This window comes from Andrographis paniculata, unplaced genomic scaffold (assembly GCF_009805555.1).
Source record: "Andrographis paniculata isolate CXL003 unplaced genomic scaffold, ASM980555v1 Contig51END, whole genome shotgun sequence".
Lineage (NCBI taxonomy): Eukaryota > Viridiplantae > Streptophyta > Magnoliopsida > Lamiales > Acanthaceae > Andrographis > Andrographis paniculata.
The window spans coordinates 2,794,809-2,813,643 of NW_026137586.1; the positions used below are offsets into that span (position 1 = coordinate 2,794,809).

Consider the following 18,835-nt stretch of genomic DNA (forward strand, 5'->3'; position numbering starts at 1 on the left):
TAAAGCAGTTCAGTCAAAATAAAAAAACAATAAATATAAATATTAAAAAAATAAAATACCTGAATTTTTTCTTCATTTACATAAGATAAATTTGTTTCTGATATCTTATACAATTATACATAGAATCCTATAAAAAAATAAAATAATTAGTTTAATATCAATTTTTTTTTTAAAAAAAAAAGAATTCTAAACAACATAAGAATCATATAAATTACTATAAAAGCAATAATTTTTTGTAATAAAAATTCAAATTTTAATTAATTTGAGATTTTTTATTTTTTCACATTCGATTCAAAATATTTTTAATATGTTTGATTTGATTAGAAGAAACAAAAAACAATTAAATATAGAAATTTTAAGTGAGAATAAAATGGTACCCGAAGAAGAAGTGACATATGTCGACGCACCAGAAAAAACTTCGAAGACAGCAAAAAAAACAACGAAATGCAACAATTAAAATATTTGATGATAGCAAGAGATAGGCAGAGATAACTATATACCAGATCTCACAAATGGAAGAGAAAGAAAGATAAATAAACACTTATAACCCTTTTTTTTTAAGGGTATAATAGTTATTTAAATAAATGGATTAAATAAAAGATGATTTTAATGAATTAATTAAATAGAAAGTATTCTTATAGGTGGTTTTATTGGATTGAATAGAACAGATGACACAGACGAAATTGGAACAGAAGATTTGAACCCGTAAATTAAGATCATAAAGATTGAACTTATGATCTTATACTCACAAGCTCATTTTTGGGTAAAAATTTTTTAAAATAAAATATATATTTTATAAAAATAGTAGGCAAAATTATAATATTTTTTAATATATGATTTCATGAAATTGCGCCTCATACTTTTAAAATTGTATTGAACCTTTGCATGATTTTTTAAAATCCGTGTCTAATTTATCGGTCTTTCTTATTTAAAGGTACTTTGACCTGCATGTGCTTAATATTTTGATCATTTAAAAAGAACAAGAATAATATAACAATTTAAAAATATTTGGATTTGGGTGTGAAATTATAAATTAGTTTTTTATATAGAACAAGGGTTTGTTTCTTTTATAAAAATTATTTGAAAGAATTTTTTTTTGTTTATAAATTATAAGAAATTGGGTAGATAATATAATAATAATAATATGAGTAGTATAAGTATATATATTTTTTGAAAAATATGTGTATAACAAAACAAAGAAATCCTTTAACATTGCTATATATATTCAAATTTTTAACAAATTTTATTAACACTTCAAGATATTTCTACTATGACACTTTAATTGATACAAATTTTATTATTCGCATACCTTTTGTTGTGTTTATATATTAAAGTTTTATTTAAATAATATTCGGCAGAAAATATTGTTATTAAAAATTTTGATGTTTACATAAATAAATAGAAAAACTGAATTTAGATGTGAGTAAAATGAACGATCACATATAAAAAATATATATTGTAATATTATTGCATGGTACGAAAAATGTTTAAAATACATCCAGTCCTACTTATTTTATATATTATTTTTGTTCGTTCATTATTTCTTTTGTTGACACAATTTTCTATAACTATTAATATAATATATATAATATATATTTTTTTATTTTTGAAAAAAAATCAATAATTACAAATAAAATATTATTTTTAATATTATCTATATAATATTTTATACCTAACATTAAAAAAATATATACATTTATTAAAAATTGCTGTAATGCAACATAAAATATTGGGTAGCCTGCATATATGCTGGATTCAATTGTCCAGCTGTGTGCAATAAAATTTGAAAACCATTAGCAAAGAAAATTAGAAAAGAATACTTCAACATCCTGCCAAAGCTTAGCCAACCCTATCTATTTTATGTGCTATTACATATCCACAAAATAGATAAATATATAACAGTAACAACCACGCGCTAAGCAAACCAAACCAACCGGCCAAGTTAATAATAATAATAATAATAATAATAATAAGGGGAAGGTTACGGTGCTGATTCCATAAAATACAAAAAAGCACAAGTTTTTATTAAAAATAGTACATATTGTTTATAATAATGACATGTGTTGTTTGTTTATAATGCTGAAATGAACTGTTGTGCTTTGGTAGACTATCTCATGTCCTGTTAATTTATGTGTTTGTATTTGTATTATATTAATATAAATGATGTGTTGTCACTAATATTATTATACGCTGTTTGTTAGCTATCTGTGTGTTGTTAGTTCATATAGAGTGTGTTTGTTTGGGAGCTTGGATTTTGGATTTGGATTTTTGAAGATTTGTAAGTATGGATTTTTAAGTTGTGTTTGTTTGAAGGTTTGAATTTTGTAACGATGTTGGAAAAAATATTATTATATTAAAAAAGGTGATGTATTGATGTGATTGTTTGAAATGAATGATATTTAAATATTGTTAAAATAAATAAAAGTAAAAAAGTAAAGTGATATTGGAATTGATATTTTTAAAATATTTTTTTTAAATTTTTTTTTGGAGATATTATTATTATTTTTATTTTTATTTTACGAGATGCGGTAATACGAATGGTGATTATTTATTGCCTCACCTACCGTCCAAACTGTCAATCAGATCAGATGAGAGGTGAAGTAGACAGGTGATTCTCGCGACAACTTCTGCTTACTGGGAAGGCGAAAGGAAACCTACGGTCTAGGAACGTGCCTAGGTTATAGGGGTAGGATCTTTAATTTGAATTTTGTACAGTATTTCAACAGTAAAGTCTAGTTAAGATTCGTCAAACGAACACAGCCATGGTGTATTTATATTATATTAATATAAATAATGTATTGTTACTATTATTACCGTGTGCTGTTTGCTAACTATCAGTGTCCGTCTAATAATAATATTTTTGTCGTGGTCCTAAAAACCCTCCTTTCTATATAAATATATACACATATAATCGCTCCTAAGTAATTCAGCCCTTAGCCTTAGTTATTGTAGTTGACATAATATTAATGGCGAAGGGCAAAATGGAGCTGGAAGAGCTGTACCTGGGAGTCCCCGACGACTACGTCAGCCTCACTTTCCAACACTTGGCTCAGCTCAACATCAACAGCAGATCACTAACCTCGCCGGCCATCTCCGAACAATCTACGAGGCCAACGATGACGACGGCGATGGCGAAACTCCCGAGTCTCGACTTCAGCAAGGGGCTGCAGGAAACATCATCCGCCTTGGAACATAAGATCATCTACCGCCGCGACGACCACGATCATCATCGTGTTCATCAAGGAGGATACCGCCGCGATGTCGACACGATGAATAGCCAATTGAGTGGGACGACGAGCATTAGCATGAGCATGAGCATGGCGGATAATATTGGAGCCGGCCGGAGGAGACGCCCCGGGATTCCGCACTCCAATATTTGCGCCGTGTGTTGCGACTACATCTATATTTTCCGTCACCGTTGCCTGGTATGTCGCTTCCGTCATCAATATACTACTTACGTCCGGTTCTAAAGGTCTTATTTACTTTTTGTTTGTTGATCTTTGAATATTACTTATTATATCAAAACGTAGTACAAATTAAGAAACAATTGCAAAAATACTTTTATTACTGTCTTATAATACTAATATAATGACATTTATGCAAAAAATTATACAAATATAAAAATATTTTTAATGCTAAGTACAATGACGCAAAAGGTAAATGTGACCCTTAGAGCCGAACGGAGGAAGTATATGATATTATCCACTTTGAGTAATATGCAGTGATGGAACTAGATTTCGAGCTGAGAAACTTTGGTTTTCGGTTTGAACTGACCATTCATTTTTTTTTTCTTATTTGTGATATATATATATATATATATAAGAATTTGACCACCAATTATTTTAATTTATTCTATCACTACAAAAAAGAGAATATATTTGTAGCGAAAATTAGGGACGGATGACGTTAACAACGTGAACTTTAGGGATGATATTTGTTTCTGATTTCATTCCTAATATAATTAGTAATAGAAAAAATAGATTTAAAAATGAAAAAATTTCGTTACAAAATTACATTTTCTTTGTATGAAAAGTAGACAAATTAAGGAATAAGATGAGATTTGAACGGGCAATTTTAACTTGAATTTAGAAAGAAAAAATATTCTCAGTTATAAAAGCTACCCATGCAACCCAACTAGCAATTGATTTATTAATAGCTATGCTTGGCTAGATGCTAGGCCAAAAGCTTTGTAGTTCTTAGTTTGAAAGAAAGATTTGTTAGGAAAATTGCAAATAATATCTCCATGTATATCCAATTATCACTTTTGTCGTATATTTATTTCTCTGATAAAATATATTTTATATGTTTACAGAAATCGTTATTTCTGTCATTTGGCCACGCGTGACGTTCACCACGCGCGACTATGAGCGACCAAATGATAGAAATAACTACTTTTGGAGACGTGTGAGATGTATTTTTCCGGTCAGAGATAAATATATGACAAAAGTGATAATGATCTATAAAGAATATTTTTTTGCAATTTTTCCTATTCTTTTGGTTGAGTTTTGAAAAAATTAGTTTGAGTTTGAAATTAAAATATATTTTATGGAATATTTTGTGAGAAGAAAATATATATATTTTTCGAAAAACGCAAAGTCCAAATAATAAAATTTGAAAAAATTTAGCAAAAAGAAACACACATATAGTATGAGATTATTTTTGAAAAAAGGGCGTGAATATGCTAATTGGGTCAGTATATATAGTTAGCGCACACAACGCATACTTCTATATATAGCACAATATATGTTCTACTATAACAGAGATAGTAGGCTCACATTAGTATTGCATAACCATTAACCAATTATTAGCTAGTAGCATATATTATCTCCGTTCATTAGTAAATTTCTCATTTTATCATTTTAGGGTGTGTTTGTTTAGGGGATTGTATTAAATTTCTACTATTTATCCCATTTTTTCCTCCCAAAAATATCAAATCAAACACCTATTTTTTTTTATATTATATTAAAAATCAATTTTACATTCAAAACATCACATCAACGCTTATTTATATCACATCATACAACTATTCAAATTCAAAATTTTTACTATTCAAATCCCAACTCAAAATCCAAACCCCCAAAACAAACACACCCTTAGTTTATCCAAATAAAATCTTTTCATTTTTTTAGTAAAAATAACTTTCAACAAAATACAAAAATATCCATAATTTTTACTTTTCATATTACTTTTACTTTAATATCAAGAATAAAATAAACATTACACTTTTATATTACACTGTATATCTATAAAATACTAATGCATTAATCCAATTGCAAAAGTCAAATGAAAAACTTACGTGTAGACACCAAGAGAGTATTTTGATGATGTCCTAATAGATGTATATATATATATATATATACACATGTGTTTGTGCAGGTGTGTGGAAGAGCGTACTGCAGACAATGCGTGACCATAGGAATGGGAGATATGGCTGAAGGCAGAAAGTGCATCGACTGTTTAGGGAGAAGATTTAGCCAAAGGTACTGTACTATGCAAGTGTGGTTAATTTTTATAAAATATTATATCAAATATTTAAGTTTTTATTATTTTAAAAATATTCTAAAATTTTAAAAATTTAAAAAATCAGGTGTGTTTTTGGATTTAAATGGAAAAAATTTAATTTTAATTTTATATTTAAATAATAGTTGATGTGTGATTTTGTAAATATATATATATATATATATAGAAATGTAAGTTTAAATAATATTGTACATTTTTTGAGATAAATCTCAAATATATTTTATAAAAGGGTAAATTTTTTTTAATTCCGTAACTGTACCCCTTATCATTTTAGTCTTGTAAATGGAGCATGTTGCAAACTAGTCCCATAAGTGGAAAATTTTCGTTGTTTTAGTCCTCTGGCGCCGGAGACGCCCGCGTGGCTCGCCGGAAGCCACGTGTCCGCTAGATGTCCCGCCAGCTCAGCGACACCGGGCGGACACGTGGATTTTATTTTATTTTATTTTCATTGTTTTAATTTTTTTAAATTTTTATAATTGGACCAAATAAATAAAATTAAAAATAATTTTTTTAAAAAAATTAAAAAATAAAAATAAAAATTAAAATCCATGTGTTCGCTAGGTAGCCTCCGGCGAGTCACGTGGGCGTCTCCGGCGCCGGAGGACTAAAACAGCGAAAAATCTTCACTTATGGGACTAGTTTGCGATATATTCCACTTACGAGACTAAAATGACAAGGGGTCCAATTACGGGACTAAAAAAACAGTTTACCCTTTATAAAAATATTACATTATATATGCATATATATATATATATTTATTTAATTTGTTTACTATTTAAAAAATCTAAACATCAATATATATATATATATATATATATATACCCAAACTTTTCCCATGGGATAAGCCCTGTTTTTGTCCTAATGCATTATTAGGTTTGTGTTCAAATCAATCAGTATAATTTATTCATATATACTAACCAACAATTAAAATCATTGTCAACAAACACATAATTCCTTCTTGAAAACAATCAAAAGAATATCTATCTATCTATCTATCTATCTATATATATATATTTTTTAGGACGTTCATAATAGTTGATATATTTTTATTTTTTATTATTTATCAATATTAAATAAATTTAATAAATATAAATCAATTCAATTAAATTTAGGGTAAACTATTTTTTTTTAGTCCCGTAACTAGACGCCTCTTATCATTTTAGTTCATAAATGGAGCCTATTGCAAACTAGTCCCATAAGTGAAAAATTTTCGCTTTTTTAGTCCTCCGGCGCTGGAGACGCTCGCGTGGCTAGCCAGAGGTGACGTGTCCGCCAGGTCAGCGACATCTGACAGACACGTGGATTTATTTATTTTTTTCATTTATTTTTAATTTTTTTTAATTTTATTTAATTGAACCAAATAAAAAAATAAAAAATACAAATAAAATTAAAAATAAATTAAAAATAATTTTTAAAAGACAAATTAAAAAAATGAAATAAAAAATTCACATGTCCACCAGGTGTCGCTGACCTGGCAGGATACCTGGCAGACACGTCACCTCCGGTGAACCACGCGGGCGTCTTCGACGCCGGAGGACTAAAACAGCGAAAAATTTTCATTTATGGGACTAGTTTGCGACAGGCTCCACTTACGGGACTAAAATAATAAGGGGGTCCAGTTATGGAACTAAAAAAACAATTTACCCTTAAATTTATAACATCTTATATGTAGGACCAAAAATAGTTACCGCGGTGATTTGGAAAATTAAATAAGCACATATAAAATATATAACAACACATATTTTTATTTGATGCATCTCATGCAATTGTAATAAAAACATGTAGTATCTATTTATAAGAAAAAGCCAAAAGCATAAGTATAAGCATAAATCAAAAGCAAAAGCAATTCGATTTTATATTTTAAAAGCAATTTTTTTATAAAAAAATATTTGAATAATAAAATTGAAAGTGCTTTTAAACCGTTAATTATCAAATGTGACATAGTAATGTAAATATATTTCTTTTAAACTTTTCTAAATTATAATTAAAATTTTTAAATAATCTAAATGAACAACTTTTATTTTTTTTATAAATAAAAATGAAAATATTATTAAATTTTCATAAATTTTAATCTATAAATTATTTTAGAACTTTATAAATTTATAATTTTGAATTATTTACTATATAATTAAAATTTATATTTATAGCATCGTAATCGCTGCCTTCAAGACCCACTAAAAAAATTCTTTTATTTCTATCTCCTCCTCAATCAACCTAATACCAACACCACGCTCACATAAAAACTAATAAAATATCATAACATGTAATTTATTAAAGAATTGATATAAAAAAAAAAGAAAAAGTGATGAGTAAATAGTAAAAAATGTGACAAATTGATTATTATTTGTTAAAATATGAATAATAAAATTATGAATGAATAAAATTGTTTACTATAAATGAAATATACATAAGTTTAACGGATAGAAAAAAAAAAATAGTGACATAATTCTAGCAACAAAAAAAAAATAATACTAGCTCCCTTCGTCCGCCTCTAAGGGTAACATTTAAATTTTGCGTCATTGTACTTAATATTAAAAATATTCTTATATTTGTATAATTTTTTATACAAATGTCATTCTATTAGTATTATAAGACACTAAATTGGAAGTATTTTTGCAATTTCTTTTTTTTTTTTAATTTGTATTATGTTTTGATATAATAATTAATATTTAAAGATCAACACTCAAAAAGTAAATGAGACACTTAGAGTCAAACGGAGATAGTAATTTAATCTAATTAACTAATAAAAATCTAATTTAAGTAATATAAATTTAATATAAAATATAAATTAAATATCTAAAACATCTCAACAAATATTATTACGACAGATGTATTAAAAAGGCTGGAAAGACAGGGTGGTGTTGCATGGGGTATCCGTCCGGGCTAAAGCAAATGGAGCTCAAGTGGGCGGAGAAAGGGCCAAGGAGGAGCGGCGAAAACAAATACTACAGCAACAATCACGCGGTGATGTCGAGGACAAGAAGCCCTATTGTCCCGCCGTCACATAGCAATCCGCCTTCGTTTGTGATGAACTCATCGCCATATAACTCGCCGAGGAACCAACACAATCCCATGCCTTTCTAGATATATATATATATATATATATATAGATATATGTTTGTTTGCATGCATAAATGTGTGTTTTTGGACTTATTCCTATCTTTTTGTAACGATGATATTTATTGGTTGTTTGCTATTTGATTTGTTTGGGAATTCAAATATTTATTCAATGGTTTGTAGGATCATAAAATTTATATCTACTTACCATGATAACATAATCTTAAATGCCGAAAAATATAAAAGAAGCAAGTTATAGATAACGGTGTCGATGAAAAATACAGAATCTAATGTCTGTTGTTCTTTTTCTTTTTTTATGAATAGTATTATTTTCATTGTTTAATTGTATTATTTTTATTTAAATATTGAGATTATGCGATGATATAATATTAGAAAATTGATATTAATTGATATAATCACGGTTGGATTATAAATAATTTTTCTTATATTAAATTAAATATATATATATATTTAAATCAATATTGTGTTGATCCTTCTTTCCTAAGATATGATCTCCATTATTGCATGAGAATAAGTTTAACGTGTCCAACATGAAAACAAAATGGCAAAGCGATAAGTATGAGAATAAGTTCAAATCTGACCCGAAAAGAGCTGTGAAATGATTAAAGTGGATGTTATCAATGAATTACGCGTCAATGTTTCCAATAATATAGCCTACAGGGCAAAAAAAAAAAAAAAGCTTTGAAACTATTGGAAAGGGATGTCACACATCAATATGGTAGACTTTGGGATTATACTCATGCACTGAGGCAATCTAATCCCGGGTCAACTGTTGTGTTAGGGATCGAGGTGGATGGGGATGACTCCAAGTTTGACAAAATGCATATTTGCCTCGATGCGCAGAAAAAAGAAAAAAAAAATTCAATGAAGGTTGCAGGCCTTTTATTGGCATAGATGGATGTCATCTTAGGACTGTTTATGAGAGAGTCTCGTTGTCCGATGTTGGGTTGGATCCCAACAATTGCATTTTCCATATAGCCATTGCATTTGTGGCAAACAAGACACTAGAAATGTGGACATGGTTCCAGACATTGGGCAATAGGAAATTAGAAAATAACATCTGAAAGGGGATGTCATAGACTATGTGAGTAGCGTGTATCATGTGGAAGCATATAATAAAATCTATTCTTATTCAATCAAAGCCGTTAGCAGCAAGTTATTTTGGAAACTCACAAACTATCCTTCTCTTAAGCCACTCATTGCTAGGAGATGCGTTGGGAGGCCAAAGACACAACGAAAACATAAGCCAAAGAGCATTAGAAATCTATTAAAGTGAATGAAAGAACGTTGAGATTGGAAAGGAGGCAAACCACTATTAAATGTGGGCGCTGTGGTGTTAATGGCCACAACACCCCACTGCCAAACTCTGAAACGACCTAAGGTTTGTACCTAGATTTATATAAATATATATAGGGTAAATTGTTTTTTTAATCTCGTATCTGACTCCCTTTATCATTTTAGAACTTTAAGTAGACCCTATCTGAAAATAGTCCCATAAGTAAAAAATTTTTCGCTAAAATGGTCCTCCGGTGCCGGATTCGCCACGCTGGCAGCCGTTGCTGACGTGGCGCTGATGCGGCTGACATGTTATCGCCACGTAGATGCCACATCGGATGACCATTTTAGCGAAAAAATTTTACTTGCAGGACTATTTTGAAACATAGTCCACTTAAATGTCCTAAAAATGAAAAAAGAGCTCATATACAGGACTAAAAGATATTCCACGTGTGTTGACGTAGTATCTACATGACAATGACATGTCAGCCGTGTCAGCGCCACATCAGCAACGGCGGGCCAGCATAGCGAGTCCGGCACTGGAGGACCATTTTAGCGAAAAATTTTTACTTACAGAACTATTTTCAAACAAGGTCCACTTAAAGTCCTAAAATGATAAAGTAGATTAGATACATGACTAAAAAAGCAGTTTAGCCATATATATATATAATATACTAGGTGTTACTATTTTTTACCTATGTTTTAATTACACAATATAATTTTTCTTGTTTACATGTAGGCTACAAATGTAGAAGAGGTAGCAACCAATGCTGAGCACTTATTCACAATTCAAGAACAATATGGAAAAACTTCAGTCCACGAATGTGCTCCGATAAGGATTATACTACACTTTGGTTCTAACAGTGCATTGAGTGGTTGGTTTTTCATTCACTTTTTGGATTTTGGATATTTAATGAATACATTTGAACTATCCGAGGGAGTGGAATATATTATATTTATTTAAATAATTAGATACTAATATAACACCATAATATTAAAATTTTATATTAGTTGATATATATTTATATTAAATTAATATTACTAATTATTGAATGTTAAATATATAGACTGTAATTGGATCTCATAAAAAGTTAGAAATGAACATGTATATATAAAAGTAATGGACAAGTTTCTATTTACTAAAATAACTAATATTCCGTTTGCACAATATCTAAATTTACTAAAATAACTAATATTCCGTTTGCACAATATCTAATAAATATACATAATTTGTTTTTCATAAGACTATCATATTAAAATATTATTTTAATTAAAACGTAAATCAAATTTACTATTTTTTTTACATCACATCCCACTTCTTACTTTTTGAGTGGAATCTAATAATATGGTTTGAATTTATGACCTCACAATCACGAATTCATCTTATATATTTCTGTAAATCACATTCTTCTCTAATTCTTTTTTTTTTTTTTTTATGACGACATTATTCTCTTATTTTCAACTATCTGTGACAGATAAAATCGAAAGGCGTCGGTATTTGAACTTATGAGCGAACTTAATAGCCTACAAACTAGGCTCGACAAGACAAGTCATATTAGATGTACCATGTTTAGCAGACAAGACCTCGAGGCGTCGCGGGTTTGAACCCATGACCTCAGGTCACAAGTTCATCCTTTATTATTATTATTTTATTCTATTATTATTATTATTATTATTATTATTATGGGTAAATATTTTTTTTAGTCCCGTAATTGGACTCCTTTATCATTTTAGTCCCGTAAGTGGAGCCTGTCGCAAACTAGTCCCATAAGTGAAAAAAATTCGCTGTTTTACTCCTCCGGTGCCGGAGACGCCCGCGTGGCTCGCCGGAGGCCACGTATCCGCCAAGTCAGCGACACTTGGCGGACACGTGGATTTTATTTTATTTTTTAATTTTTATTTTATTTTATTTTTTTAAAAATTTATTTTTAATTTTATTTGCTTTTTTTAATTTTTTTTATTTGGTTCAATTGAAAAAGAAATTAAAAAAAAAAAAAAATCCACGTGTCCGCTAGGTGTCGCTGACCTAGCGGGACACCTGGTGGACACGTGGCTTCCGGCGAGCCATGCGGGCCTCTCCGGCGCCGGAGGACTAAAACAACGAAAATTTTCCACTTACGGGACTAAAATGATAAAGGGGGTCAAGTTACGGGACTATAAAAACAGTTTACCCTATTATTATTATTATAATTTGTTCTGGGTAAATCTCCAAGTGAACCTAATAGCCTGCAAACTAGGCCCGACAAGGCAAGTCCCATTAAGCAAATCATGTGTGGTAAACAAAACTTGAAAGCGTCGGGTTTGAACTCATGATCTCACGATCACTAATCTGTCCTCATACCGCTAGGTCATCTCTTACGGAAGACTATTCTACTCTTATTATTTGTTTGATGAAGTAATGATCGATTCACCTAAAAGTTTAAGTTTTTAGGGATGTACGTCATTTATTTATTTATCTACAAATGAGAGTCCACCACCACCTCCCCTCACGTGCAAGGTGGGTAAACACCACCAAATAAAACTTGCACGCGGACGTCAACAAACGGGGGACGGTGGGACTCGAACTCGAGACTTAAGACGTTGATACCATGTTAAAACAATTTACGAAAACTCAAAAATTGCATTATTATTCGTAACGATTATAGAGACCTATAAGTAGGCATGACATACAGACTCCATAATCTCAAATCTAAATAATATAATTTATTTATAAAACCAAATATAAATCAAAATATACTAAATATAAAATTGAATATATAAAATATCTCAATATGTCCCTCAAATTCAAGTGGTATAACAGAAATGAACTTGAGTTTGCAATGAGAGATCGAAGATGACGCAACCACAATCGTTTATCATGTCAATCAAAAGCAAGTATCATCAACTGAATTAAAGTAAAAAAACAAACTCTCAAAAAAGTAAAAAATGGGACTTTCACTGAAGTCGAAAACAACGGGAGTATTCTCCACAAAGTCAGAAACATGGAACTCTAACCGGTGCCGGAAAATACGGAACTCTCACCGAAGGCAAAAAAAAAAAAAACAAAAAAAAACAATAGGACTCTCAACACAATCGGAATCAGTGCTTTGTATTAAACCATTACAAACAATCAAAAACTGAACTTGGATGTAAAATTGAAAAATAAATTTGACGGACGATTGATTGCAAATAGATTTCAAAATTAGAAGACCTCTGTTGACACCATAAAATAAAAATAAAAATAAAATAATCTCAAATTTGAGAGACTTCCATTGACGCCATAAAATTATAAATAAAAAGCTCAAAATTGGAAATCTCCGGGTACATTCAGGTTGAATATACCCGGAGTATACTTGGAGAAACGCGAGTTGGGATGTTATATCCTAACACAGACAGAAACCAAGACTCTAAATAGAAAGATTGACGACCAGACTGAATGTACCCGGAGAAACGCAGATTGGTATATTGTATTTACTAAAAAGAGAAAAATAGGCTCTGATATCATGTTAGGTGAAGTAAACGACCAACTCGCCTAAAAATTTATACTTTTAAGAATATGCGTCTTTTATTTATTTATCTACAAATGAGAGTCCACCAACATTATTAAATGCATATTCTATTAATCAAGGTGGACAAAGAGGATTTGTTATGTCAAGCCGATAATAAACTAAAGCTAAAAACTCTCAAAGCAAAATTTTGTATTAGTTCTCAATTTTTTATTTTTTTGCTTGTCCTAGTCACTATTTTATTTATTTATTTTTGCTTATTCTACTAGAGAAATGTTGACAATGTAGTATGAAAAAAAATCAATTTTAAAAAATAAAATTATTGTTACATGTTAAATATATATATATATATATTCAATAAAAAAATGTAGCTGTGGTTGTCCTCAAAATGTGATCTTGTATTTATCAAATTCAATATTATGTTAGAATTTTAGTTTTGAATTATACTGTATTTTTATTTCTTTGTAATGCTTAAAAATTTAATGTGTCACTGGTGTGTTTGTTTGGGGGATTGGACTTTTTTGTCTCTATTCATCCAATTTTTTCTCCAAAAAAACATCAAATCAAACACCTATTTTTCATTTTTTATATTATACTAAAAAACAATTTTACATTCAAAACATTATATCAACACATATTTATATCACATCATACAACTATTCAAATTCAAAATTTTTACTATTCAAATCCCAACTCAAAATCCAAACCCCCCAACAAACACCATCTTTATTTGAGTTCAACTTGCTATATTGTACAATTTTTTAATTGCAATAATACATAATTTATATATTGATTGTGTTGTGAATTAAATATTTCATCTTTTTAACATGTTTATTCTCCCCGAGGTTTTCTATTGCAACTATACACATAATACACATTCGATGTGAGAATAAATAAATATATATAAAGACAAAAAGATAATCCACATCAAACTACACAATTCTTTAATCGACTTTGGAGGAACTGTTTAATGACGGCTATTGTTTTATTTCAATCAATTTAATTTCTTTCTCATAAATAAAAAAATCTTATAAAAATTTCCGCTGAAACATCAAAAGCCCATTTTGCTTTATTTACACTACTGGATTTTGTATGTATATGCAGGGCGGATGTATGTGGGGCCAAGCCCATCCCAACCTACCTCTTTTTAATTTTTAATTTTTAATTTTTATTTTATAATATATAATATATAATATAAAAATAATAAGTAAATTAAAAATTATTAAAAATTGATAGAATATTTATGTGAAAATTTAAATTTTAAATAATAAAAAAATTTATATCATAATAATTATTTGATGTTATAAAAATAAATATGAACCAAAAAATAATAAATAATAATTTTAAAAAAAGAAAAATCTTCAAAAAATTCTCAACAAAATACACAGGAGATGATATTTTTAAGAGCTATTTTTTTTAATAAATGTTTTTACTATTTATCAATTTCATAAATACAAAATTCATTTGGTAATACGTAGTTGTCACTATAGATTGATATTTTGCAAAATTTTCGATAATTCCATTAATAAAATTATTGGATAACAAATAGATGATAATTGTTTTAAAATTTAAAAGATTAGTCCCCCTTTAGTCCCGGTCTGGTTATGCCTTTGTGAGTATATATATACATATATTTAAATTAGGGTTAAGGTAATGCTTTTATTAAGTTACTTTTATAAGAGTATTATTGCGTTGACGTAAATAAAGCCAAAAAAAAAAATGCATTCAAACGCGCCGACGCCCAATTAAATTTACTTAAAGCATGATATTCATGCAGCCTCCTATTTTTTCAACAATAACTTATTCCAACACAACGAAGCTACAAAGGCTGCCGGTTTCCATGGCAGAATTATAATCACACGGCGGCGGCGGCGGCGGCGGCGTCCAGAATATTGCCGATCGGTTTAGTGGCAGCGGCGGCAGGACACACGTAGGGATGTATCTTTTGGCTATAACCGTTATCCTTGTCTTCGTATCTACTCCACAGCATCACTCCTCCGTAGTTGGATGATTTCTTCACCTCCGGTAGGATATCGGATGTCAAATTTTCTGGCGGGATGTATCCTGAACCGGCGGCGCCTGAACTCGCCGGCAACCCCAATAAGAGAGTCGCATTCGCCGGAATCGACGAACTCCACTTGTTCCAAGCGGCCATGAGCGCTTCCTTTCCACCACTGTAATCGTAGCTCGGATTATTGTAGAACTGCACTCCGATGTAGCTGAAAGCCTCAGTTTTAATCGCCTTCCCCAGATAAGCGTCTGGATAAATTGGCTGCGGCGCCGCCGCCAAATAGACCTGTTGTAGTAGAAAAAGTGCAAATATGGTTACGATTAAATGCTTTGAAGATGCTTGAAGAACACAATTTTTTCGATCACGATTTGATTTCAATTACTATTATGCATGCAATTAAAAAATATTTGAGTTGGCTCGATTTAAGATCGGATCGTGCTTGGATCGAAGAGGTCATGCCCGATTTGAAATCGGGCCATGTCCATCTTATCCACTTCCAAACCGGGTCGGACCGGCCCGGTAAAAAAAACTGGACCGGCCCGAATTACCACCCTTACTTCTCTTTAGTTTCATGTTAATTTCTAACAAGACCTTCCTCGCCGGCGTGCTGTAGCTGGCGAGGGCGAGGGCGAGGTCTTCGTAGTAGGCGTCGCCGGATTCGATGTCAAAGTCAACGCCGTCGAGCACGGCGTCTCCCAGCGGGCGGTCCGGCGCGGAGCCGCCCAAGAAATTGTCGTATATGTACTGCGCCACTCGCCGCGCATCGTCGGCGTCGCTGAGGCCGTAGCTCCCTATGGCGCCGCCGATGGAGAGAAGAACTTTGACGCCTTGGCGCTGACAGTAATCGATCTGTGGGGAGAAGACGTTGCAGGGAGAGGGAAGGCAGTGGCCGGCGAGGTTGTAGGACGGGGTTTGGCCCATGCCGAAAACGTTGAGGAAAGCGATGTTGACGTGGCTGTAGAAGCCGGTGTCGCATGCTTCTGTGAGGTCTCCTTCGAAGCCATTCTGACCCCAGTAGACGGTGATGCCGCAGCCTTCCATGGCGGCGGGAAGCGAGAGGATTATGAGAAGGATGATCGGAAAGAATTTGATTGCAGAGGTCGCCATTGTTGGAATTTAGGGTTTTGGGTGATGCTAATCTGGTTTTGGAAGGGGGTTTGGATGTCGTTTTATAGTGGAAGTTGCCGAAGACAACGACGGGCGTCTATTTGTTTTCAAATTTCCACGTTTTAAATAAAATTTTACTATTATATTATTTTATTTAATAGTACTATTTAATATTAAAATATAATATTATTAAAATTAAAAATTTAAATATAAATAAACTAAAACATATATATTTCCTCAGTTTCATACAAATGGAACTTTTCTATTGACAGACAAGTCCACTCTCCCAACATCTCTTATGGATATTATTGATTTTTACATAAATGGTATTTTTTAAAAATATATATAATTTAAAAAGATTTTAAAGTCGAATTTAGGATGAGTATAATTAATAAATAATTAAAAATTTATTAGTAAAAATAAAAATCGTATAATATAAATAATTATAAATTAAAATTAAAATAAATAATTAGTTTAATTAAAATTAAAAAAATTAAAATATGAAATTTAAAATGAGATTAAGGTGTGTAATCATTTTTCAAAAAAAAAAAAAATAACATGAGATGTGAGACCGACAGAAACGACAATGTTGACATGATAGGTAAGACGGAAGGAGTATATAAGCATTTTGTAGAAAATAAAATTTATATAATAAAACAGATAAGTGAAATTTATTTATTTATTTATCTATCATTAACATAAATTAATTTTATATAAATATTGAAAATTTTAAATATAGATAAAAATATTTATTAATAAAAATATAAAAATAAAATTTTTTTGAGTAAGTCTTATGTAAACAACTAAGAACTTAATTAAATTAATTTATATTTTTTAAATATATTTAAAATTAATAAATTTATTAAAAGTAAAAATATATCTAACTATAAATTGATAAACTAAACTAAAATCCATGTCAACTATTAAGTGATAGAAAATATATATAACAACTTTATTATTTACAAAGTAACATATTAAATATATTTTATTAACGTATATATTTCTTACGGCATTCAATATATTTAAAAGTAATTTAATTAAATATACATTATATTATAATTTAATTTACAATCAACTAATTTTTTATTACTCAATAGTAAATTGAAATGACAATTATACTTCCAACTTGCAACCAAATGTCTCCATAGTAATTAGATACTCCAAATACAGTTATCGGACAAGATTTAAAGAATATTGATATTATATTGATAGTCGGTAAAAAATATGGATAAATTTTTTTTTGTTCTTGTGAGTGTATTAACGTAAAAACTAGTGGCAATTATATAATAAAAAATAAAAAAGTAAAAATAATTTATGATGATATGGTTATTTATGAAAATAAAACTATTATTTTAGGACGAACAAAAATGGTAAACAGGACTATTATATTGGAACGGAGAGAGTACAATACTTTCGTAAATATATAATTCATTTCATTCTAAAATATTGATAATTTCATTACGGATACAATATTTAAGGTTGTTACTCCCTAATTTTTAGGGCCGATAAAAAGCGGTGATCCATCCCGACACGGATCAGCCCATCCAGGCCACAAAGAAGTCCAGTCGGATCGGCCCAGTCTAAAAAGGTGTTTACGTGTCCAAGTGAAATTACGGAGGGATGGAAGAGAATGCAAAACCTTATCAAATGTTGCTTGGGAGTCGTGGGAAGTTGAAAAAAAGTAATGGAGAAGTGCAAAGTTAAGGAAATTGAGAAAAAGGTGGAATAAAAAAATATAAATAAATAAAAAAAATAAAAAAAAATAAAAAAAGAAAGAAAGAAAGATAGGAGATATCCAGTAGCAACAATACCAAATGCAAGTTTCAGATTTTACTTTTTCTTTTTATTCTTCTTTATTTTCCCTTTTAGATTCCTACTGCATTATAGTTCATGCATTTTTATCTCATTTATTCCCTCAACGAATCATTCATTTTTTGCGCAATTTTAATTGCTCATTTCCATTAAATTTTGTTTGCAATTAATTTCTAGTAACTAGCTTTCCATCTTTGCTCTTGCATTCGCGTGAAATTTTACAAATTAGTAGATGATCTTTCACGTCCAATTTCAGATTTTTGTATTTTTACCCCATCGGTTTGGCTTCATTCAATTTTGTAGCATTTGATCTGATCTCTATTATGTTAATTGCAATACTTTCGACTCTCAATTTATTGAAATTATTATTAATTGCGAGACTAGTCTAGATACTTACTTGAGTAGGCTGTAAAATTCAATTTACGTCGATTTCGACAGCCCAATTCATTTAGCTGTCATGGACGAATTTCAGCGATAACAAATTGTCACGCCTAGTGGGACTCCAACGAGTCTCGCATTTTTTATGCAACTGAGAAACCACAACTTA

The 18,835-nt window shown here is 30.1% G+C and overlaps 2 protein-coding genes across 2 annotated transcripts; one reads left to right on the top strand and one right to left on the bottom strand.

The window, feature by feature from the left end:
- Positions 1-2,966: 2,966 nt before the first annotated feature.
- On the top strand, positions 2,967-8,604 carry LOC127253562 (extra-large guanine nucleotide-binding protein 3-like). The gene is made up of 3 exons (XM_051278211.1): positions 2,967-3,425; positions 5,377-5,480; positions 8,349-8,604. The coding sequence occupies exons 1-3, from the start codon at positions 2,967-2,969 to the stop codon at positions 8,602-8,604; spliced, it is 819 nt and encodes a 272-aa protein (XP_051134168.1).
- A 6,474-nt stretch (positions 8,605-15,078) lies between these two features.
- Positions 15,079-16,498, bottom strand: LOC127253603 (hevamine-A-like). Its single transcript, XM_051278260.1, has 2 exons — positions 15,961-16,498; positions 15,079-15,654 (listed from the first exon to the last, which is right to left on the bottom strand). Exons 1-2 carry the CDS (start codon positions 16,474-16,476, stop codon positions 15,214-15,216), a joined length of 957 nt encoding a protein of 318 aa, XP_051134217.1. The 5' UTR covers positions 16,477-16,498; the 3' UTR covers positions 15,079-15,213.
- Positions 16,499-18,835: the final 2,337 nt, after the last annotated feature.

Excerpts from the sequence above, each read along its gene's own strand:
- LOC127253562 (XM_051278211.1), top strand. The coding sequence starts at position 2,967 with ATGGCGAAGGGCAAAATGGAGCTGGAAGAGCTGTACCTGGGAGTCCCC. Across the intron at positions 3,426-5,376 it reads TTTTCCGTCACCGTTGCCTG|GTGTGTGGAAGAGCGTACTG; the intron begins GTATGTCGCTTC and ends GTGTTTGTGCAG. Across the intron at positions 5,481-8,348 it reads GGGAGAAGATTTAGCCAAAG|ATGTATTAAAAAGGCTGGAA; the intron begins GTACTGTACTAT and ends TTATTACGACAG.
- LOC127253603 (XM_051278260.1), bottom strand. The coding sequence starts at position 16,476 with ATGGCGACCTCTGCAATCAAATTCTTTCCGATCATCCTTCTCATAATC. Across the intron at positions 15,655-15,960 it reads ACAGCACGCCGGCGAGGAAG|GTCTATTTGGCGGCGGCGCC; the intron begins GTCTTGTTAGAA and ends CTACTACAACAG.